Below are 25,103 nucleotides of genomic sequence, written 5' to 3' on the forward strand. Positions count from 1 at the left end.
TATAGGCCAGTAAACGTTACGTGAACACGGAAGATGTGGTCTTGTTGCGTTTAAAATACGTCTCTATCTTGAGTTTAAGTTGCTGTTTACGATTAAAGATGTCGTACGAGCTGGCCGACACCGCGGGCTGAGCTTTAAACTGAAGTAAAATGGAGGCAAGGTTCGGCAGCGAAGTAGCGTCGGTCGTGGAAGTCGCCATCCAGGCGGCAGTGTCTGTGTTCAGGGATGTCTGGGAGAAAGAGGCGCCAAACACGGAGTGGGAAGAAACGAAGTTCGTTGACATCCAGGAGATAGAGAAGTGTCTTGTAGTTCAGATCCACAAAGTGTTCACGGAGTTCTCCTCGGAGCTGTTCGAGGAGAATGAGGCTCTGCGAGCCAAAGTGGAGCAGCTGGAGGATGTGCTGCAGAGGAAAGCCGGGCAGCTGGAGCAGGAGCTGGAGGCCAGAGTGGGTCAGCTTGGCAAGGAGATGGAGCAGCTGGAGAAGGAGCTGAGGAGCATCAGTGAAGGCAGCAACAAGACTCAGGGAGGTCCGACCCACATCCTGCTGCAGGACGGCTCACTGATAGGTGAGGGGCAGTCAACAATCAACCAATCAATCACTCCATTGGTGAACACATGAAACTCATCTGACAGTCAGACTTTAAAGATGAGTTTAAAAGCATGACCTAGAATAAAGAGATTGACCTTTAAACTATGTGTGCAGATATGAAGCAAATGCCATTTTGGCTGCTTCTAACAAGTAATTCCACTTTGAGCTGCAATGATTAGTTGATTAATAATTTAGTCAATCAGCAGAAAAATAATCAGTAGCTATTGTTATGATAGATTAATCATTTTGAAAACAAAAATGCCAAACATTCACTAGTTCCAGCTTGTTGTTTGTGAAGATTTGCGTCATTATAGATTCAGTGTCTTTGGATGTTGGATCAGTGGTCGAACTTTGGGCTTTGGGAAACTGACGGGTATTTTACAGATCAGATGATTAATCAGAAGAATAATTGGCAGATTATTCAGTAGTTGACCATTATTTATTAACATGTCAGTTGTCGATTTAATGTGGATTAATTGTTGAGTCTATAAAATGTTGAGAATTGTAAAAAATATCCTTTACAATTTCCAAGTGACATCTTCAGTTTGTTTACTTTGTCTGAAAACCCAAACATATTTAATGTACAATGATATAAAACAAAGCGATGTGGCATTTGAAAAACTGGAAGGTTAATTAGTTTTCGCATGGATTAGTTATTGATTTAATGAGCTGTTGCACATTAATTAATGAAATGAGTTTTATGTGACATTATGTCTCTGTCTTTCTTACAGCAGGAGCACCAGTGCTGTCAGTGTCCACCAGTCAATCTGCCCCAAACTGTGCTCAAAGCACCTCAGACCCTCCACCAGGTTCAGCAGAGAGTGAAGTCACTCCCAGCTCCACAGCTGAGTCTGGGACTCTCCCCAAACCTGCAGGAGCCCCAATGGTGTTTGTTGGCAGCGTCAGCTCTGCTCCCACAGTGCTGTTGGTGGGTGCTAGCCAAGTTGTCACCCAGCCCCCCACCCCATCGCTGGCTGTCTGTGAAACCACAGGAACAACACAACTCATCCTAAAAACAGCAGGGTCTCCGCCTCAAGACACCCCCAGTCCAGACTCCAGCCCCGGCAGTGGTCTTGACTCAACACAGGAAAAGGTCAGATGTTAATGGAGTTGTATTTGTCTGGAAGCAACCGTGTCATGAAAACCTAATACCTAAACTATGTTACTGTGTTTAAAGTTTTTATTTGTCTTTCTGATTATACTAGTTTGAACCGGACATAGTCCCTGTGTACTTGTCTTTTTTCCCACCCTGGTGTGATACAGTGTGTACGTTCAGGGTAGAAAGGCTGCATGAAAAGTGATGCTGCCTAAAATAAGAAGTGTAATGCAGAGGAAACTGTTATTGTTAGCGTTCTGATTGCATATCATTGGGTACAACCAACTTTATAATTTAAACTCAAATTACTTCCTTGTGCATCATAGAAACCTGTGGCAGAGGCACCTTCATGGAGAACGAGGAGGACAAGGAGAGCACTTTCTAAAATTGAAAAAGGTATGAAGAGATTTCAGACTGTTGCCACACAATGTATGCATTTCATTCCAGTTTGTGAAAGAACTGGAATAGGGAGAGGGTACATCCCTCTTGAAAAAAGTAAATATTTAATCAAAATGTTCAACTAACATTAGACTAATTTAGCTATCTTTTCCCTCCATTTCCAGTTTCCACTGACAACAGCACTGAAGAGAATAAAATCAAGTCAAGCGAAAGGCTAAGAAAGAAAGAGTCACAGACAGTGAAGCGTTTTTTCTGTGAGCAATGTAACGTTGGTTTTCATTGGAAAGGTGAATTGAACAAACACATGAAGGTCCACAAGAAGCCGTTTCCCTGTGACCAGTGCGACAGAAGTTTCCTGGAGAAGAAGTCTCTGGAAAATCATGTCTTGCGTCATGAGGCAAGTAAAGCCCCCCTGCCTTTCCCCTGTCCTCAGTGTAAAAGATCGTACAGGAAAGAGCAGTCGCTGCAGAACCACCTCAAGCGTCACGAGCGGCTGAAACCACCAAAGCCGTTCGCCTGCGATCAGTGCGGGAAAACATTCAGAATTAAGCCGTCTCTGGAAAACCACCTCCTACGCCACGAGAAATGGAAGCAGATGTTGAAGTGTCAGTTTTGTGACAAGACTTGCAAGACGTCCGTCCAGCTGAAATGTCACATGGCCGTACACTCGGAGGAAAGACCGTTCAGCTGTGGAACATGCGGGAAGGAGTTTAAGAGTAAAGACACTCTTCGCTTCCATCGGATAGTTCACACCAACACCAAAAAATACAAATGCACAATGTGCGACGAGACTTTCAAATACGCCCACTCCCTGACGGTGCATAAGAGGAAACACACGGGCGTCACTCCATTCATATGCACCGTGTGCAACAGGTCGTACAGGACCGGCACGGCTCTTAAAAGACACAGCGTAGTCCACACAGGGGAGAAGCCGTTCACCTGTCACATATGTGGAGCGAGGTTCAGCCTGAATAACAACCTCAAGAGACACCTTCGCATTCACACAGGAGAGAAGCCGTTCACCTGTCAGGAGTGCGGCAAGAGCTTCTCGGACAACAACAAGCTCAAGTCCCACATGCTCATCCACGGTGCCAGAAAGCCTTTTATGTGCGACCTGTGTGGAAAGACCTTCCTTTTCAACTGCAGGCTGCTGATACATCAGAGGTACGTGCATGCTGACAGGAATGAGGAGACAGACGGAACACAAAGGTTTTTCCAGACTAGACGTCGAAACAAGACTCTGGTTAAACCATTCAGTTGCAAAATATGTCTGCGAGGTTTCAGTGCTGCATATTCACTCAAACTTCACGAAAGAGGCCACAGTGAGCACAAGGAGTACAACTGCGGCATATGTGGCAAGTCTTTCCATAATAAATACTCCTTTGGCTATCATCAGAGGAGCCACTCAGGGGAGAGGCCCTTTGTTTGTGATGTGTGCGGGAAGAGGTTTTTCCACGCCGGTAGTCTGAAGCAGCACGAGCGGATTCACACGGGTGAAAAACCGTACAAATGCGACCAGTGCGGCAAAGCTTTCAGAACAGATGGAAACTTCTACAGACACTTGCGGATCCACACAGGCGAGAAACCGTTTGAGTGTTTGTACTGTCAGAGGAAGTTCCACCAGTCCAATCAACTTAAGTCTCACCTGCAGGTTCACACCGGGCAGAAGCTCTACTCGTGCCAGCAGTGTGGCCGAGGCTTCTCTGACTCAAGGCAGCTGAAGAAGCACAGCTGTGATGGGTCGTAGGTGATGTGATGTCACCAGTACACTCAGCTGAACGACAAATGGGAGCACTTGTGTTAACCCGATAGTCATAAATGAAGTGGTGGTATGTTGTATTAAGGGAAAAAAATTTACTTCAAAAATTACAAAATATTACTCAGCTGAACAAGAGGGACACTGACAGAAATAACTAATTAGTTTATCATCATTATCTCTTGTTGAGAGCTGGTGCATTGAAATGAAATTCAGCTGTTCTAGTTTTGAAATTATGTTGAGTTCTTTGCAATTATAAAGTAACAATAGAAAAAGATTTTGCTTGTGATAGCTTCACGGTACGATAGGGTGCTTGTTTGTCCCCGTGTTCTTGTAACACTTTAGGGCTCTGCTAACTCTCACTTGTCATTACTCTTGATATATTACAGTTAAGGGACTAAACTAAAGTATCTAATAAAGCACTGTAAAAGCAGTGGCAGGTCTACTCTCATCCAGAGCATTCACAGTAGAGGTTAGCAGCAATGTTTGTGGCATTTATAGTTCTGTTTTTCTCTATTTGCTTCAGCAACCTCAGCTGTTAAACACATTATAAAAGATAGTTAGGACTGTTTACCCTTAAAGGACGTTATGGCCATTTAAAAATGTCAGTTACACATGTGAAACAGAGGTTTTGAGCTAAGATGCCTCTGTAAATATTGTTAAGGTGGTAAATGCTACATAAACTCCCTCTTTCTGTTAGGAATAGATAGGAAGTGAAGCTTTTCTCTTTTACAGATTGAGTTGATATTAAATGAAGATTAAGGTAATTGTTATTTTGAAAGGTTTCTTAAACTGTTTTGTATTATGTTATGAGTTCACAATAATCCAGCAGAATGCCGTCAAGATGTGATTATTTTAGTAAAAAATGTACGTTGTATAATATACAGCTCTATCCAATAAGGCCGTGTGTATACTATTTTTCGTTGTTATTGCAATTAAAGAAAATTTGCAATCAAAGCAACTTTGAGTTTTATTTTGAAATGGGGGCTTTTACATTTAGTGCTACTTCCCTTTCCGGAGTCAATGGCGCCGATTCTGCTGCCGTTTGTCTCCAACGGTTAAAGAGTCAGCAGTGAAGTTTAAAGATAAAATGTCAGAGAACTCGATGTTTTATTTAGAAACTAAGTCCATCATGGAGACTGTCATAAAGACAGCCGCTGATGTTATCGGAAATTTAAAAGAAGAAAATTCCACAAAGGAGCCAAATATGAGACGTAAGGTGAGCGAACGGTGTATGTTATTGATGTAACTGTGAAACGAGACATTTGTGTTGATTAAAGTAGTCCGAGATGTTGTGGTTGGGGGAGATTGGACCGACGGAATAAACTCAAGTAGACGGACAGCTGAACAAAACAAAGATGGCGTAGAGTCAGTTTGTACGATAGCTAGCTAACATTTACAAGATAAAGTTCCGGGTACATAAACTACACACTACACATATATATAAATCAGACTGTAAATAAAAAAAAATAGTGGCGCGGGCTCTTATTACGGGTTTTTAAATTACTTTATTACTATTTTGTATTAATGGCGCCTGACAAATAACACCCCCATTCATTGAGTGAGTTATAGTTTTATCATTCATAGTAGCTGAGACGATGTGTTGATTAATGCATTAGTTGATCAATTTATCGGTAATTGCTGATAATCGATTAACCGTTTACTCATTCTTTAAGCACAAATGAGACTATCGATTCCATTCATCAGTTGAGAGGATTTTCTACCTTTCTTTATCACATTTGATAGTAAACTTAAGTTGTTCAGGTCTTGTACTCCTGGTTGATAAGAACAATCTGAACATGTCACTTTAAGTTCTGGGAAATTCGTTTTTTGTTTTTTTTGGCATTTTATTTGCTATGATTGAAATAATTTTTAGTTGCAACCCTGGCCATAAAAATAATCACAGTTTGTATTATCATGTTAATTGACCCTGTAAATTAAATTCAAGCTGTAAAACTATTCTCTGGTGGATATTGGCTTCACATCCAGTGAACTTGTTTTAAGAAATGATCCATCTGGAAAATGTCTCCTGGCTATTTATCTTAATTTTATTTGACTTTCAACCAGGTTAGCCTGTGCTTAGCAGATGTGGTCATTAGACTGAATACTGTCTACCTGTAAAGAGCCTTATCCTCCTGATTAGTTGTGATTTGATTATTATGCTAGACATATTGTATTATTAATGGACTATATTGGATCATCAGTTGAACCCCTTATAATGCAATAATCAATGTATAGGGTGATGGTTTTCTATTATTCGGTATTTATACCATTACGTTGTATTAAGTTTTTATCCATTTTGGAATGACTTTTTAATTAATTTGACAGATTTTTCATGAGCAGTTGGTACCAACACCAGGTTCATATATCCACTACAAATACATATTCATATCAACATCAGCTACTTTCATCTAATAGCTCTTTTATTTTAATCCTCACAGTCAGACAGCATCATGGAAATGTTGGCACGGGAGGCAACAAGAAAGATCAACGCCATTTTCTCCCAATTGTCATCAGTGCTGCACAATGAAAACAAGACTCTGAAGGACAAAGTGGGACAGGTGGAGAGCGAGTTGAAGACCATGACTGAAAACTTTGAAAATGCCAGAATGTGGAGAGAAAACGTCCTGAACGGCTGCCCCGTCCTGTTTGAGCAGAGTGGGTTGATTTTCACCTTGAAGCCATTTGGGATGCTAAAAAGAAAAACAGATGAAGTATCAGAGGGAGTCACTGATTCATCGCCTGCTGCTGGGACACAGAGTGGACATGATGCTGGTAAGTTTCCATTAAAAGAGAAAACCACACAAAAATAATAACCATAATAAAAGTGTGATGTAAGTGGGGAGTGCTGGATGACATAAGTGTGAGTGTGTTTGTGGTCGAAAAAAAGAAAGCAATATAAAATCTATAATTATAGCAAATGAGAATTAACATGACATCCAAAGTAATACAGTTCATAATTGGCTTCAAAGTGTAATCAGCAAAACTCACACACATAAAATATTGTATATTACAGATTTCTCTGCATTACTTACTATTCATTAACACAGTACAAAGATTCAAGGACTGTAGCACAAAAAACAGAGAATGTAAAAATCAGCTGTAAATTGCAGAATGAAACATGAAGACAAATTACATTTAAGTACAAACAGTGGGAAAAAGTTGAAGAAACACTGACACTGTCATGGCTGCTCATTAACAGGACTGGGCAGGATGTTTCACATTACAAGAGTCAGATTTTGTCTCACTGATGCTGAAACTCTGTTTTACAGTCACACAGTAGATACTCAAGACATGAGATGAGAAAAGGTGGAGCGTTATGGCAATAAATAAATCATCCTGCCAAACTTTTTTTTCCCACTTTAATTACTTATTTGTTTATTGAACAACAAACACAAGTTTAATACAACGCACATCATCAGCAAGGTGATTATGAAATCCTGCAGGTTACCGCAAACCTAATAAAATCAATCAGGCGTTTCCTTTGAATTTTACATATTTCTTTCTTAAGGAAGAGGGAATAAAAACTCATCAACTTACAATGACACAGATGAAGGTGGTAGGGGTTTACTATCTTTCCAACACAGTGCATCACATTTATTAACTGTCGTTTTCACTATTCACTAGAGTTTAAGCTCTGATGATGTGGTAGAAAATGTGTATTCTGTGAAACCATAATGTTTTGGGTGCTAGGAAATCATTATTTCCATCTGGTTTTGGAGGAACTTTGACCCAGATAGCCAATACATTATAATTACTTGGAACAGAACATTTACAGTATTTTCAGTTGACTTTAGCAACAACTAATGTGTCTTTGGTTTCATTCTTTACTGTTCATTTTTTGTTCAGATGGCAGAGAAGCAAAAACGGAGGTGAATTCTGAAGCTGAGTCCTCACCGGGAACTAGACAAGGTGAGATTTTAAATAGTAACTATGAAAGTAATACACATTAATACACAGGAAAAAAAGACTCCAGTAAATATATTGGAATTAAAGGTCCCATATTTTACACTTCTCCTGTGATTTATTTGAAGTGTCGTGTGCATTTCTCTGTGGACTGAGCTCTTTGATACTTTCACAGTATTATTATAGAAAAAAAACATGGAAATCTCATTTTATTCAGTATGGGACCTTTAAGTGTAAATGCAGTTATGATGGGACTGGAACTCTATTCTAACATTACAGAATATAACCATGATTCCTTATGTCAGTTTAAGTTCATTATTCCACAACTGGTCAGTAATTGTGTAAGTTTAGATTGATTGGAGTAATGATTTTACGTGTCAAAGCATTTGCTTTTATCTAAAAAATGACTGTTTTTGCCTCTGTAGTGTTGTTACTCTGGAGATGTGTGGTCAGTTTTATCTTTTCTACTCCCGTCTAGACAGTGCAGAGGATTGTACCACAACGAACATGACAGAATCCACAAACACTGACGGCCAAAGCACACAGGAAGCAGAGGTCAAGAGGAAAGGGAGGATGTTCATATGTGATGTCTGCAACAAAAGCTTCAGTCGTCACTTCCATCTGATGAAGCACATGAACACTCACAAAGAACAGAGGCCTTTTGCCTGCAACCAGTGTCCGAGAAAATTTAGGAACACAGCAACTTATGAGTACCACCTGCTGCGCCACGAGGAGAAGAAGTACGCTACCTTCAAGTGCCAGCTCTGTGAGAAGACGTTCAAAACAAAAATGCACCTGAAGACTCATCAGCTCGTGCACACAGACACGAGGCCGTTCATCTGCTCCAGCTGTGGGAAGGGTTTCAAAACTCAACACAACCTGCGGGCGCATCAGGTCGTCCACACCACTGAAAAACCACACAAATGCTCAGAGTGCGGTGAAAGTTTCAGGTACGCCTTCACCCTGAAGTGCCATAAAAGCATTCATACTGGAGAACATCCTTACAAATGCACGGAGTGCGGCAAGGCTTTTGTGAAGAGGAGATCGCTGAGGGCGCACCAGTCGGTCCACAGAGGGAAGATGTTTACATGTGAGACATGCGGAGCAGGTTTCACCCTTCAACACAACCTGAAGAGACACATTCGTATTCACACTGGTGAAAAACCGTTCAAATGTAAAGTCTGCGGGAAGAGTTTCATTCAAGACAACAAGCTGAAAGCACACATGCTCCTTCACGGTGCTTCCAAGTCGTTCATGTGCGACATGTGTGGAAAGACTTTTCTGTACAACTGCCAGCTGCAGAAACACCAGAAAGTTACTCACGATGAAAGACAAGGGCAGGTCATTAGAAGACGAAGTCGGGAGCGAGGTAACCGCAGAGTTATCTATCGACGGGACAGAACGACAGTCGATGTGACGCCTTTCAGCTGCAAGACCTGCCGCAAGGGCTTCGACACGGCGAGTTCACTGAATAGACACGAGCTGATCCACACAGGTCAGACACCATACAACTGCCACACATGTGGGAAGTCTTTTTTCTACAAAGCCACGTACGACTACCATCAGCGGAATCACTCAGGGGAACGACCATTTGGTTGTGACATATGTGGGAAGAGGTTCATCATCCGTCAGGCTCTCAAGTCCCACGAACTGCAGCACTCAGGAGAGAAACCACATAAATGTGAACAGTGTGGCAAGGCCTTCAGGATCTACACAAACTACCTCAGACACTTGCGGATCCACACAGGGGAGAAGCCGTATGAGTGTGAAGTGTGCGGAGTGAGGTTCAGGCAGTTGGGACACGTTAAGTTTCACATGCAGGTCCACACAGGAGAAAGACCATATTCTTGCAGCAGCTGTGGACTTGGATTTTCAGATTCAAGGCTGCTCAAGAGACACAACTGTACTGAGAAATATCAGAAAATGTTAGGGAACACACTCCAAACAGCGTGAAACTAAGCATTATTTCATCCACAGTGCTGCACTGCAGTGAGAGACTTACCTCATAAGAAAATGTCATCTTGGTCATTTTGAGGGTTGCAACTAAACTCGCAACATTAAACTCCAATGGTCATTCGGGCATCTTCTCATTCCTCCGAAAGTTTTTTCTATTTCTGAAACCTTAAAATGTTTAATTGTGAAGTTTGAAGCGTCAACCAAAAATACAGCCAATATACAAAACCCCACAATTCTGCATTTGATAAAAGTTGCTTTAAATTATATGACCCCCTAATTTTCATATTTTCATTTTTGCTTTAGTATTGGATTGTGATAAATTCAAAACAGCAAAGTGCATTAAATAAATATTGTCTAAATAAGATTAAAATTCTATGAAATTCTATTTTCAAAGCTGTCCAGGTGATGACACAATAGCTTTTATTTTGAAGGTTAAAAAAGTCTGCTCAGTCAAGGACAGGCACCATCTCTTTACAATGCACTTCACTTTATTTACTAGTTTATTTTGTTTAATGGAGAGCGTCACATGGTGCAAGGCAATGTAATGGTCCATTTGATCGTCTTTGATAACAACATTTATATTATTATAAGACACTATTGACATTAGTATTAACAAGGCTATGAAGGCCCTGATTGATCCCTGTAAAGAATACTGCAATTATAATGAGCAATATTCACCTGAATAATCTGGAATGAATTGCTAATAAAGTTTTAATAATAGTGTTACCATAGTCTTTGTAATAACCACACTCAGTATGGATTGCACTTACATTAATATCTGTTAGCCATGAATTAATAAAGTGTTGCAGTAAACATGTTTTTAAAGACACATCAACCGTCAGTTTCACCAATGTCAAGGCAGTAACAATAAACTTTCTAAATAACATGTAAAGATAGAAAAACATTTTTAAGAAAGTAGTATTTTGCAAGGATGTTTATTTAACTACATAACATCATGTATCATGCTTCATATTATTTGATATCAAGCTGTGTGGTGCTACTACATACACCATAACAGAACTACAAACAAGACTAAGAATACCAGAATAGATACCTCTAAAGACAAAATAATGACAATTCACTTCTCCACCAACTGAAGAATATGGAGTCTTAAACCAAGTCCACTAGAGTATGGCAACATTTGTCATGATCATTTCTACTATTTCAGTTCTAACTCCTTCAATTAGTCCACTCAATTTATTTTGAAAATACTGGCAGGAAGGGTTACAATGTTGTCACGTCTGACTCGCTGTAACCACTGGAGGCAGTATACACAACAAGTCAACAGTAAACTGTCTTTAAAACAATAGCTCTTTATTTATACACATTTTAACATTGCTGCCGTTATGGCTCTTACTTCTAATACCATACTATTGATAATATACGTATTGATAGTAATTATTGTTTTGGCCACTGGAGGGCAGTAAACACTCATGTGTTTTAACTACACCTGCATCACTTGTTGGATCCCTATTGATCCCAACTTTACATAACAGTTTCATTATTTCCCCAGAAACCAACCAGTACTCTAAAGCTCATTGGTTAAATGATTGGTTGATGAATTGATTAGTCGACTGAAGGAAAATTATTTGGCAACACTTTTTTTATGCATATATATCAAAACCTCATTGATTCCTAAAATATTTACTTGCTAGTTTCACGGTTCTGTGATGGTAAACTCAACATCTTTGTATTTTTGACTGTTGCTCAGACAACTAAAGCAATTTGAACATGTTAACTTGAGCTTCAGGAAATAATGATGGACATCTTTCACTATTTTCTGATATTTCTGATATTTTTATGACAGCTTATTTGAAAGTAAAGTGTGACCCTAAATGCATTCAGTATGAGGAGGTGATTGTAAACATGTCTCCTGTTGAGAGCTGGGGCGTGGACCACAAAGTCAGAGCCCAGCTGTTTTAATTGCACAAATATTCTTTTAGGCCTGTCGGGATTCCTGACAATGTCGATGCTTTAAATTCTTATTGCATCACTGCAGTTCAGAATAACAGGAGGAGACTTTGTCATGGTAGCTGTAAATATAAACTTCAAACTACAACTACTGTTGTCTTTTATTGGAAAAATAATCCACATTCTGTTAAATGTTTCCCATGATCACAGATGCAATATGCTAGTCAGAAAGACCTCATCAGACATTAATTAGGCTCTCTAATTCGCTCTACTCTTTGCTTTAGCAGGAGTAACTTTTTTTGAATATCACATATTTATAACACTTTGTTCATCATCAGAAAAAAAGGAAAATATATTTACTCATATTAAAGACACTTATTTTTATTCTTTCACTTATTTACAGTATTGTCCTAGCCTTATCTTAATACTTGGAAATCATTTCTAGTATTTCTGCATCTTCTTATTGTGTTACAGTATTGTAATCAAATAGTTTACACTTTACTGAGTGGAATATCACTTTACTTATCATATGAATCTTCATTCGTGGTTCACCTCCCAGAAACTGAACTAACTTTAGTTACGTGCATGTGCTTTTATTTTGAAAAACACGACCAGGAAGTAAAAGGTGAGATTCGTGTTGTGAGTGGTACGAGTTTTTGGTACGAGACAATGTTGTAGCATCAAAAGCTATTTGCTTTCATTATAAATTAATAGAACCGCAGCAGCAGTTGTAGCCGCGCATTAACTTGACAACATGTCAGACTTGGAGGCGCAGGTCGGCTCCATTTTGGAGATAATGGTCAATACAACTGTCACAGAAATGACCAAAGTTACGGCTGAAAACACACACGGCTGCTCGGAGGAGAAGGTACGTTGTGCTGTTAGTAACCACAGTCAGTGTGCGCTGTGTTTTTGTTGTTGTTGTTTTTGTTATTGTTGTTGTTGTTTCTGTGTAATGCTCCTCTGTGCGTTGACGCTCCCTCCTAGACAACCAGCTGATCATAGAAATAGAAGAGCTAGCTAGCTGCTCTAGTCAGTTATCAACGGCTGAACTCTCATTTGTTCCCGACCGCAGGGCTGTTGTGCAGAGTTTTGGCTACATTCAGGCTAAGTTAAATTAAAGCATGTAAGTGTGGTTGGTCAAGGTACCACAATAACCCAGAAGAATCCATCTTTGGACGCCATTTTGAGTTGGACAACAGGCTCAGGCCTATCTATCTGCTGTATGTCTAGAAACGTTTCGGCTACACTTTTCACTTATAGTTACCTGCCACGACCGTGATCAATCCATCAGTTCATATTTTATATTTGGGCCTATAACTGCAGTAATCATAAGGTGTCTAACTAAAACACCATGACAGCTCAGCTAATTATTTTTTTTATGTAGTTAGTTAATATGAAAAGCCTGCAAACCTTTTCTTTTCTCCTAACACACTACAACCAAGTGTCAGAGGTAACTAAGAACAAGTACTCAAGTTCTTGAGGTGGGCCTACATCTATTTTATAATGTTTTGAAGTACTTTATACTCCTACTCAGTGATGAGAAATAACTTAATACATTTGCAATGGAGAATTCTTATATTGTGGTATTGATACTTTCACTTAAGTAAATGATCTGAGTACTACTTCCACCACTGCTGCTACTACATCACATTTTTAGAAATGAATATTATAGTTTTCACCCCAACGACAGCTGCACTTTGTAGAGAATTGTCAATTTTTTTTTTTCAGTGTCCTACTGAGTCAAATGTTTAGTCTATAAAATGTCAAAAAAAGAAAAATTAAACAAGTTATAAGAGCCCAGGCCTTTAAAATTGCTTGTTTTGTTCAAGCAAAATTCTAAAGATATTTACTTTGAAGCTGAAAAGTTAATCATGCAACAGAAAAATAGCCAGCCAATATTTTGATAATTGATACATTTTTTTGTCAAATTTTACACAAAAACAGTGGAAAAAAAAATACTTATATTTTCATATTTCAGTCTCAGAAGAGAAGTTCTGCTTTTATATAACCGTAAACTGAATATTTGGGGGTTGGGGGGGATTTCTGCACTTTAGGTTGAGCAAAACAAGTCATTTGAAGACATTGCCTTCAACTCAGCAACATTTTTTGACTCCCACAGGGACAGTTAGTGCAGTTGTTAATAGATAGATAGATAGATAGATAGATAGATAGATAGATAGATAGATAGATAGATACTTTTATGGGGTATAACAATGGTCTCTTATTCATCATCATACAGTGACTTACATGAATATATATCATTTTTTAAATTGTTAAAACAATTAAAAATGTACCTTCTATGACATACAGTATAATGAGATACAAGATAAAATAATAATAGTCCTAATTGGTCCCATAGTAAGAAGATATTATTAGTATAATCTTAATATTGTACCATATCATTATGATCATTTCATTATATCCTTCTGTATTATAGCATGAGTAAGCTCTGGCCCTTTTTATGAGTGATGTACTGTATTGGTACGAAATAAGTTGATTGTTTCAAGTTTGAAAATTCTTTAAATTCCCAGACTCTGCCTATTACTCTCCCTGATTATCTGAAATAGTCGTTTCATTTTCACCCTCTATTCTGCTGTGACACTTGATAAGTATTCACCTGTCCATCAGCCTCTAACAGTGCTCTGTGCTGTTCCCGTCAGGTGATCCAGTTCAGTGTCTTCATGACGTCTCTGGCTCGAGAAACTGTGGAGAAGATCTGCCAGCTCTTCCATGAATGTTCAGCTCTGCTGCGGTTAGAAGTAAGTCACCTGACTGCATTGATTTGTTTGTCTGCAGAAACCTGTTGCAGTTATCTTTGGAAAATCAATGTCAGTTTTTCTGATTACAGTCTTATCTGACTGTCATTATATCATAATGACCATATTACAGCATGCTGTGATGATGTTGAAGTATTTACAAACACATCAAATCCTGAATTTATGTTGATTTCCGTTTAAAAAGCTGTCTTGTTTTTGTTCTGTAGGTGTCGCAGGGTGTGGCAGAGATTGACGACCTGAGGAGGAGGCTGGAGATGGCAGAGACAGAGCTGAAGCTGGTGTTGGGCGGCAGCAGAGGGCAGAAGGAAGCGGAGGAGCTTACAGAGGGAGGCAGTGGACAGAAGGAGGACAGGAGGCCTCCAACCAACGGAGAAGAGGAAGACTCAGTCCAGATCAGCCACCACTCAGGGAGGAAGAGTCGCAGAGGTGATGAGTGTGTCCGTTCACTGTGTTGTTTTTCTCAACTAAAAATCAGGTGTGTTGCCTGTAATATATTATGACAAATGCTCATATTAAACACATCACATTTTTAATTACAAAAATGGAAAGAAACATTTTGTGTTTTTATCATTTCTGTTGGAAGATAATCAGAGAATGAGCTACAAATTGTTGCAAACGTAAAGAATAGTGAGTATATTTTGTATTTGTCAGAACGCAAACTTCAGGATGTAAGGTTAAAACAAAAGTTGGACATTTTCATATCTGTCCATTTATTATAAAATTAAAGCCAGCAGCTAATTAGCTTAGCTTAGCATAAAGACTGGAAACAGAGGTAAACAGTTAGCCCGGCTCTGTCCAAAGGTAACAAAATCCTCCTCTGAAGCTCACTCATTAAAATTTTTTGTTTTAAGTTTTAAAAGTTTTTGAGCAGTTGCCAGGCAACCGGCGGAGACTCCAGGTCGTGTCTATGTAAAACGGAGAATTGATGTTTTTGCATTTCAGTTTTTGTGTTTTTTACAAAATATGGAGCTATTCCTTTAACTTGAGTGAACAAGTACTTACTTTGATGCCACTAAACAATTTATATCATCCACCTCCATAGTAATAATAAGACATGTTTTCTTTCTGTCATTATTGTATGCTTTTATTTACTTTTGTACGACAGGATAGGAATTATATGTTTAATCAACACTTAACGAAGACAGACAACAACCTCAAGCTCATCTGACGTTGACGGTGGTCAGCCTTTGTCAGAGATTTTTTATTGTCCATGTTTTTCTCAGTTTGAGTCTTTTAAAGTCTCAGTTTGCTGAGTAGCAGAACCTTGTTAACAAAACAGGCTATAAATCTGCAATGGCCATGTATGTTAGGACATTGTTTTCCTTCTTTACCACTGTGTAAAAGAGGCTACATTGATGTTATAAAACAGTTTCACATCTTCTGTCTTTGCTCTGTCTGCTTCCTATTTGGACTGATCAAACAGAAATTGCCAGAAAAGCACTAATAAATAACTCCTTGAATTTTTCATTTTTCCAGTTGTGGCCAGTGGTGATGCTGGGGTGAAAAGGTCACCTATAATCCATCTGTGGAAAGGCAGAACTTATGAGGTAAATCCCTGTCTTGTCTCACACAGATGTTCATCCTCTGTTGAGGCTGAACTGGGTGTTTCTCTTTCCCACTTCCTGTTATTTCCCTCACTTAACACTTATTTATAACAGCCGGTGAATCAGATTGGATTGATTCAATATCAGTGTCAAAGAATGATATTTCTTTGTATAAAATTTCTTGTTTCAGTGGTAAAACATTTTGCCAAAAGTATGTGGACACCCAAACACCCACCCATTTGTGACTGCTGCTATAACAGCCTCATTCATCTGAGAAGGCATTCCACAATATATCAGAACATGGCTAGGAAGGTTTGCTCCCAGTCCAAATGTGTTTCCCAGTCAGCCAAACTGGGAATCACAAAGTTGGGAGCAGAGTATCGTCTCTAAAATACCAGTGTATTGGAATTATGGGGCCTGAACAGAACCATGAGAAACAACAGTAGGTCAAAAGGATGCAACATTATTATTTTTATTATTTTATATAATTTTTATTTTTAGTTATTTAAATTCTTACATCTGTCCACATCTGTTTATTCTGTCCTTCTCTCAGGACAGTGTGCAACCAGTTATAATAAAGGAGGAGGGACTGGAAGCGTTTGCTGACCAGGTGTCTTCTGAGTCTGGTCAGTGCAGAGACGAAATAGGCCACGACGATGATGACGACCCAGACTACCAGGTGGATTTTATCAGTGCCTCAATACTTGTCTGTGTGTCTGTTTATAAAATAATTTTACTGCTCCTGCCTTCTAGCCAGACTATTGTATGGAATGTATGGAATAAACATCAACCCACCATGACCAAAAAAAAGAAAAGTAAAAGTGAGTTAAAGGAAATGAATTAACAAACTGTAGTTTTTTTCTGTTAGTTGGAGCTGGAAGATCTAGATGATGGTGAAGCAGGATACACCTCCAGACCTAAACGTGTAGTAAAGTCCAAGTCCACACGAGGCCGAGCAAAGAAAGAGGGTCAGAGTCAGAGCCAGCAGCCTCTGAGCTGCAGACACTGCAGGAAAACCTTCACCAAGCTGCTGCAGCTCAAAGCCCACCAGGCCGTCCATGGGGCGAACACTGAGAAGCCCTTCCACTGCTCCCAGTGTGGCCGAGGGTTTTCATTCCAGCGCAGCCTCAACGCACACATGCTACTTCATACAGGTGAGTGTTCAGCTTTATGTGAGATAAACCATCTGACCTGACATCTTATCACCATATGAAGCTGTCATGGTGATCGTGTTGTTGTGACTCAACCACTAAGTGAAATAGGTTAGGACAAAAAAAAAAAAAGCTAAACCTGCAGAACACTGTGATAATTCTCCACTCATAAAAATGCTTATTAAAGCAGATTTAAAAAGCATATAACCTTTGATGCCTGGAGTTACAATACTCATTTTCCCATGTACAGGTGAGAGGCCACACACCTGTGATGTGTGTGGGAAGGGTTTCACCTTGAAGCAGCTTCTGCGGAACCACCAGCGCCTCCACGCTGAGGTCCGTCCATTTCGCTGTGACCAGTGCGGGAAGAGCTTCTACCGAGCGCACGGTCTGAAGATGCACCAGATGGTCCACACCGGGGAGCGGGCCTTTAACTGCCAGTACTGTAACAAAAGCTTCACAATACAAGGTAACCTGCAGCGCCACCTGCGCATACACACAGGGGAGAAACCCTTCAGGTGCGAGACTTGTGGCAAAAGCTTCAACCAGGCCGACACTCTGAAAGGCCATCAGCGGATACACACAGGTGAGCGTCCCTTTAGCTGCGAGACCTGCGGCAAGTGTTTCATCCAGAAGAGTGCCTTGAAGATGCATCAGAAGACCTCTCACTCAGGTGAGAACTCACTGGCCTGCGTGGCGTGCGGCACTACGGTGGCCTGTGTCGACTCGCTGCGCAAACACCTCCAGACACATGCGGCAACTATCCCGTGCACATGCGTGCTCTGCGGCCGACGGCTCAGCTCCATCACTGACCTGCGCTCGCACCAGCAGCACCACACAGTGGACAGACCTCACAGCTGCGGGCTCTGCGGGAAGAGCTTCAAGTCGTCCAGTTACCTGAAGATTCACCTGAAGACACACAGCGGGGAGAGGCCGTTCTCCTGCGACATCTGTGGTCGCATGTTTACACAGCACAGCAGCCTTAAATCACATCAGGTAGGTTTACACTGACTATCGTTTTCATAATAGAGAGGTTCAACAAAATTGTCTCGTGAGGAGAAAATACACCCCCTTCCCTGTCCTTTGCTGTTGGCATGAGAACAAAAATATGTTGCTTGTCTGTAACAACATCCATGTTTGAGCAGCTCAAAAGTTCTAAGTGAGACTCAGTTCCCAAAAAAGAGCATTAGTCAGTCAAAGACCTTGTGTAAGACCTGCAGCTTAGTAGCTGGTGAAGTGAAATCCAGACGCAAATGTTACAAATAAAATAAAAGAACATGTAAAAAATTATGTACATTTCATATGTTGACATATATGTCTATCCCATACAAATATGCATGTTTATGTATGTATGCTTATAGACATATGTTACATAAATATATATCCATCCCAAAGCCTGTCAATATATTTTTATATTATGTACAGTAGGGTCCAAAAGTCTGAGATAACTTTCCCAGAATGTGAAGATAGGCATGTTTAAAAGTAACATTTAACATATATGGTCACAACATGTTATACCATATAAAACTTCATCAGAGATGTTTTAAATATTTTCACATATACAAATTTTACTATGGGTATTTCATGTATGTTCTAAACTTATATGTAGATATGTGATAACAATATAAGTGAAATCTATGGCAACATCACTCTTGATATAGGGACATATATGTCATGTATTAGATTTCTGTATGGGAAACCGTATCAACCCCAGCAGATACATTTTGCTTTTTAACCAATTTGGTTAAAAAGCTGAAATGTAATTAGTTTGATCGGAGCTTCTCAGGTGTTATAGATGTCTGACAAGAGGCCACCTGTTTTAGCCAGGTACAGTGAATGAAGTTCTCGAACTGCTGCAGTGATGTAAAAGACTATGTTACACCCTGACATTGATGTTGTATGTGGTTACAGATGCAAGAAAGCCCACTTCCTGTTGATGTGACACTGGTTGTGTAAATTAGAGACAAAAAACGCTCTAAAATTGGCCCTTTTTATACTTCAAGTTTAAGTTAGTTCATTTTTTAAATAGGCAACAGACTGCCTTCTACTACTTTTAGGGCCAGCCGCACCTTCTGCAGCAGTGTGTTGCGGTTGACCATTTCAGATACTTTGGAGAGATGTGGTATAAATCTTTTCGCTTTTCTTTCTGCCTTCTCCTCTGAAGGTGGTCCACACAGGTGAGAAACCGTTCAGCTGCGACACATGCGGGAAGTGTTTCAGCAACACGGGCAACCTGAACAGACACCAGCGTATCCACACCGGGGAGAAGCCGTTCAGCTGCGACACATGCGGACGCAGCTTCAACCAGGGCAACAGCCTGAAGGCCCACCAGCAGATACACACTGGGGAGAAACAGTTTATGTGCGACAAGTGTGGGAAGAGTTTCTCCTACCTGAGGAACCTGAAGGACCACAAGTGTTTCTACGTCTGAAGCTAAACTAAAAGATGTCTGCCCTGGTGGCAGAGCAGATGGTCTAAGTTTCCTTGTGCCTGCTGAGAGATACAGGGATGGATGGGGGAAATAAAGGAATGAGTGTGCAGTGAAATAGTCAAAGGTTTAGGAACTTTAAGTGAGTAGCCTTTTGTCTTTTTAAATTGAAGGAATTTACCTGGTACAGACTTTCAGTGAATGAAACAGGTAAAACAGCTTGAACAGGATACCAGAAAAACATTTAAAACCAGAAGGAGTACTCATAACGTGATTGAAATTTAGCAGGATTTTACTGGCAGCTGTTAGATTCTAACTGATCTATAAAAGACAATGAAAGGGTGACTGATTGATTTTATTGAATTCAGCTTTTTTTCAGTATTTTAAACCATCTTATTTAAATTGTAAGTCAGATAGTGGTTTAAGCATCGTGAAGAGCACTTTCCTGCCTTTTTTCCAAACATTGTTTCAGATTATAAATAATTTACTGAAAATACAACTGTGAGTTTTTGGAAATAACGTTGCCTTGTGTGCATTAGAAGAACTGATATACTGAAACAGTTATTTTGTAAAAATGTTTCATCAGTAACTTTCCTGTGGAGTGTGTATTTGTTATATCTCAGCTGTGAGACTGAGTCAAATGGATAAACACTGAAATTTAAATCTTTTTTCTTTTATTGACTTGTGTAAGAAGCTTCAAGAATTTAAAATCTCTGTCTTTTTTAATGGTGTATCATCAATCAAAATCAAAGGCACACACAAGCACACTCAACAATTCAGTCTTCTGCCTTGTCGTCAAGCAAAACAAAACACAAACAAATCCCTTGTCAGCAGATTTGTGTAATTTTTCCTTCAGTTAATCTAATCTAAGACATGTTTTGAATGCATCTGTTGATATTCAAATTTACAGTGTATTCAGATTAGGGTGCAAATACATGAAAACCAAGAGCAGGCATGAAAAGCAAAGAAAGAAAGGAAAAAAAGGCTACAGAGGATAAAACCACTACAAAGGATGTCATGATGGGCTGACTGCTGTGAGAAAAGTCGTGAGCAGATAGAGGGTTTTCAGAGGAAACGAAGCTGATGAGCTGCTTGCAGTATTTGCAGTGCAATAATCTTGTAACATGAGGCGGGGCATTGCTGGGTGTGAGAGTGTATCCTCAGTAAGGGGTGATAAAGTCGATGAAGAGTAGAAGAAGCAGGTTGGCCGATCTCCTAGCTTGTCTCTGTGCTTGTTGACCCAGCAGCTGATGTAGAGAACACGTGCACAGGTGCAGTCCCACACGTTACCTGACAGACAGATAGAATTAAGCTTTCTCAAAGGCTCCAAGGTCCCATTCTCCACTGCTCTGAGCTGGTTGGACTTCAAACTCAATCTGTGGAGGTTTTTCAGTCCTTGAAAGACGTCACGCTGCAGGTGATCCAGCTTGTTTCCCTCCAAGTTTAGTTCTCTTAGCTTCGAAAGCCGGGCAAAGAGCTGAGGGTGTAAACTAACCAGGCTGTTGTTCATCAGATGAAGCCTGCGGAGGTTGTGGAGGAGATGGAAGGTGTTGAAAGGGATGTCATGGAGCTGATTGAAGCTCAACCTGAGCTCTTTAAGGCAGGTTAGCCTGACAAGGTCATCATGAGACAGCTCTGAGAGGCAGTTGTTGTCCAGATCCAGTGTTGTGAGATTTGCTAGATTCATGAACAGGCCTGTAGGAAGTTTGCCTATATTGTTTCCATTGAGTTTTAACTCCTTTAAGCCGACAAGGTCTCTGAAGTGGTCTGAGTGTAAAGAGGAGAGGTGGTTATGAGAGAGCCTCAGCGAATGTACCCTCACTAAACCTTGGAAGACTGAGGGATGTAGAGAGCTAATGTGGTTGTCATTGAGGTCTATCTCTCTGAGGTCACTCGTCCTGTGGAGAAGTCCATTGGGAAGGTGCCTCAGAGTGTTGTGATCCAAGTACAGGTTCTGTAGCGACTTGAGCTTGGTGAACAGAGCAGGATGGAGCTCCAGGATGTGGTTGTTTGACAGCTGTAACTCGTTGAGTCTGGACAGAGCATCAAATACCCCATCTGGAAGGGCAGAGATCTGATTGCTGTCCAGCTGCAGCTGTCGCAGGTTGGTCAAGTTACCTAATATGTCCAGAGGAAGAGACGTCAGTCTGTTCCTGTACAAATCAAGTACCTCGAGTTTGATCAGGTCACTGAAGACTTTTGAGGGAAGAGAATCTATGAGATTGGCACTGAGGTCCAGCTCACTCAGCATGGTCAGACCTCTCAGTGATGCCTCAGAAACAGTGGTCAGTTTATTGTTGCTCAAATCCAGATGATCCAACAGGCCGAGTGAAGAGAAGCAGTCGTCTGGAAGATTGATGATGCTGTTCATCTTTAGATTCAGAAACTTGAGCCTCTTTACATCGCTCAGTGCCTCAGCTGGAACAGTGACCAGCTGGTTACCACTCAGGTCAAGGTGTTTGAGACTTATCGCTCCACTAAAACCGGCCTCATCCACCCTCATGATTCTGTTATTTGAAAGAACAAGTTTATCTAATGCTGTGGAGTTTGTAAAAACACCCCCCTCTATCTCTGTTATAACATTATGGCTGAGGTGGAGGTCAGCAAGGGCGAAGGCCCCTTCCAGTCCACCAACCTGTAACCTGCTGATCTTGTTAAAATTCAGAAACAGTATCTTCAGGTTAACTAATCCACCAAGGAATCCGATTGGTATATATTCAAGCAGGTTCTCACTCAGGTCTAGTAATTGGAGAGCAGTGCAGTTTGGGAACTGACCAGCATGTAGAGACCTCAGGCCATTGTCACGTAGGAAGAGCTTGGACAGCTTTGTCATTTTGGGCCAAGGGTTGAGGGATAGGAAGACATTCAGCTGATTCTTAGTCAGGTCCAAGATCTACAGGACATCAGGAAGAAGAGTAGACTGGTGAAAAGTCTTTAATGTTTAATTGCGTAGAAATACCATAGAAGAAATCTTGATAATATAAGTGTCTTAGAAGACCAGGTAGGCATTAGGGTCTTTGTGTAAAAAAAAAAAAAAAAGATTACACTGCACACTGGAAATTTAGTTTTGAAAAGCTGCAGCAATTGATAATGGAATTCTTTTATGGTCACTCTAAAAGATTAAAGTAATAGATCAACATCTAGAGAAATATGCTTATTGGCTTCAAGGTAGCAAGTTAGATAAGATGATCAATACTAGTCTCACTATCTTAGCTTAGCATAAAGACTGGAAACAGGGAAACCGCTAGCCTGGATCAGTCCAGTGGAAGCAAAGGTTGTGCCTGAAATACTCACTCATTCAGGCCTCCCTTCTCACTCAGGGAGTTGGTTTGGTTAGTGACCATTGGTTGTACAGTACTTTCCACAATGCATTATGGGATATGGGATGAGTCCACCATCTGGGGTAATATAATTCTAACTACACATTTGGAGAGCACTACGAAGTGGCTAACTCACTATATAGTGGACTATATAGGGAGTGGTGAGTGATTTCAGACACAGCCAAAATCTACCTTCTAGTCCACTAATTAACATGTTATATCTGGTTTGTTTACTCTGTATGTTCGCTACTTTACACGGTCTAATTGGCCAGACTAATTCTTTGCTGCCCAAGAAATATTTGGGCAATAAATAGTTATTTTTACACACCTCAGTGTTTTTTGACCGATGAAATAAAAGAGATATAAGAAGCTGTAGATGGGGTTTGTTACTAGTAGACAGAGCCAGGCAAGTCGTTTCCTCCTGTTTACAGTCTTTGTGCTATGCTTCATATTTAACAGACAGATCAAGAGTGGTGTTGATCTTCTCATCTCACCCTCACCAAGAGAGTGAATTTGCATATTTCCCAAAATATTTAACTATCTCTTTTTAAGCTCTTAATTGTTTTGTATTTTTTACATAGCCTCACCTACTTGCATATTTATACTTGTTCAGAAACTTTACTTTTTGCACACTCAACTGGGTTGTAGATTTAATTTTAATTGGATAAAACTGCCATTTTCAGTGTACATTCATTAACCCATCGGGACAAAGTGAAAACATTTATAAATGTATAAAAATCAAGCAAGCAGTAGGGTCTATTTACTGAAGAGAACTGTCTGCTGCTGCATGAAACAGGGATGATAAATCTTTGTGGGTTTGTCACTGTGCTAACCCCGTTCATGTTACAGGTTGTCATTTGATTCGTTTCTGATAAAAAATGTCACTTAGTATGTGAAAATGTTTAATGTACTGCAAATCATATACTTAAATTCCATTGCCTTGAGTTTTTAGACTGAAAATCTTTCAGGCAGCCAGTGGTTCCCATTCACTATAGTATAAGACTTAAACTTAAAAGATGCCATTATTTAACCCTTAAGGTATGCTTTATATAATAATGGCCGGATAAAATATGCTGCAGGAAACTCCCTGCAGAGAGACATTTGAACACATTTACAATTTAACCTGGGACTTTCTTACTGCATGAGGAATAAGCCGATCTTTTTCTACTTTTCTTTTATTTTTCCGAAAGTGTCACACACAAAGTAGCTGTATGTTAGTTTCTACCTGCAGCTTCTCCAGCCCACGGCGGGGTATTTCCTGTATCTTGTTGTATGAGATGTACAGCTGCTCTGAGCCCTCTGGCAGCTCAGGGATCTGGTCCAGTCCTTTCTGCTGACATGTAACGGAAGTCAGGTTGTACAGACATTGGCAGGTTGGGGGGCAGAGGTCTGATGCCCACACCAAAAGGCTCAGGGAGGCCAGAGTTAACGCTGCCAGCATGGTTTACCACAGCAGAAAAAAAAACCTGGAGAATGGAAGAAATTAAACAGTGCAATATTGTCAATTAAAAAGTGTTTTATACAGCCAAATAATAATTAATTGTTGGTCAATTAAAATATTATTTTCAAATTGACTTTGGTTTTGGAGAACAAGATCTGAAAGAGAAATAAGTAAATTTTATGGTGGTTTTGCTTTTTTCTTGATCAACGATTTGCTGATTTGTGAAGGCACAAAGAAAGGTTAACATTTTTACAACACACTGACTGATGATCACTAGTTATTCAAGAAGTTCCTTTTGTATTGTACAAAGTATCAATCTCAACATTTTAAAGGACACTGCTTATTTATATATAAATTATATAACATAAATATATAGTATGAATTGTAATCTAAATAGCTCCAAGATTTATATTTTTAGGTGTGTTCAAAAGTGTGAAAGCGTTTTCAGGTGTTACTCTTGCTATGTCAGACCTTTGAAATTTGTAATTAAGACTTACCACTGACGAGAGGACAATGAAGTCAGGTTTAGTTGAAGGATGGTTTTGCTGAAAACTGAGTTTGCAGACTGTCTTTGCTGCTCTTTAAGCTCCATTTAGAGGAAGGTGTGGTTACCAAATGAGCTTTCCTAGAACAACTGCAAAAACAGTTGTTAGGTCAAACCAATGTGGTTATAGACCCACGTCTCTGACAAGAACATCACACAACTGCTTAGAGCAACAGAGAGATGGATCCATTTTTCAGTGGATCCATTTCCAGACAACTTCCTCTTATAGAAAAAGAGGGCTTATAATACTAAAATAATGATAAACTACCAAATACTCACAT

The 25,103-nt window shown here is 39.9% G+C and overlaps 3 protein-coding genes across 3 annotated transcripts; 2 read left to right on the forward strand and 1 right to left on the reverse strand.

The window, feature by feature from the left end:
• On the forward strand, positions 1–4,758 carry LOC111216927 (oocyte zinc finger protein XlCOF6-like). The gene is made up of 4 exons (XM_022738587.1): positions 1–567; positions 1,322–1,683; positions 2,013–2,082; positions 2,250–4,758. The coding sequence occupies exons 1-4, from the start codon at positions 150–152 to the stop codon at positions 3,830–3,832; spliced, it is 2,433 nt and encodes an 810-aa protein (XP_022594308.1). The 5' UTR covers positions 1–149; the 3' UTR covers positions 3,833–4,758.
• A 122-nt stretch (positions 4,759–4,880) lies between these two features.
• LOC111216785 (putative uncharacterized zinc finger protein 814) lies at positions 4,881–20,493 on the forward strand. Its single transcript, XM_022738402.1, has 12 exons — positions 4,881–5,060; positions 6,283–6,616; positions 7,691–7,753; positions 8,226–9,696; positions 12,359–12,482; positions 14,278–14,376; positions 14,601–14,820; positions 15,871–15,941; positions 16,492–16,617; positions 16,807–17,092; positions 17,340–18,085; positions 19,254–20,493. The coding sequence occupies exons 1-12, from the start codon at positions 4,932–4,934 to the stop codon at positions 19,518–19,520; spliced, it is 3,936 nt and encodes a 1,311-aa protein (XP_022594123.1). The 5' UTR covers positions 4,881–4,931; the 3' UTR covers positions 19,521–20,493.
• A 6-nt stretch (positions 20,494–20,499) lies between these two features.
• Positions 20,500–24,412, reverse strand: LOC111216928 (insulin-like growth factor-binding protein complex acid labile subunit). The gene is made up of 2 exons (XM_022738588.1): positions 24,063–24,412; positions 20,500–22,410 (listed from the first exon to the last, which is right to left on the reverse strand). Exons 1-2 carry the CDS (start codon positions 24,276–24,278, stop codon positions 20,533–20,535), a joined length of 2,094 nt encoding a protein of 697 aa, XP_022594309.1. The 5' UTR covers positions 24,279–24,412; the 3' UTR covers positions 20,500–20,532.
• Positions 24,413–25,103: the final 691 nt, after the last annotated feature.

Source organism: Seriola dumerili, unplaced genomic scaffold, assembly GCF_002260705.1.
Source record: "Seriola dumerili isolate Sdu_G_001 unplaced genomic scaffold, Sdu_1.0 BDQW01000036.1, whole genome shotgun sequence".
In the NCBI taxonomy this organism is placed as follows: domain Eukaryota; kingdom Metazoa; phylum Chordata; class Actinopteri; order Carangiformes; family Carangidae; genus Seriola; species Seriola dumerili.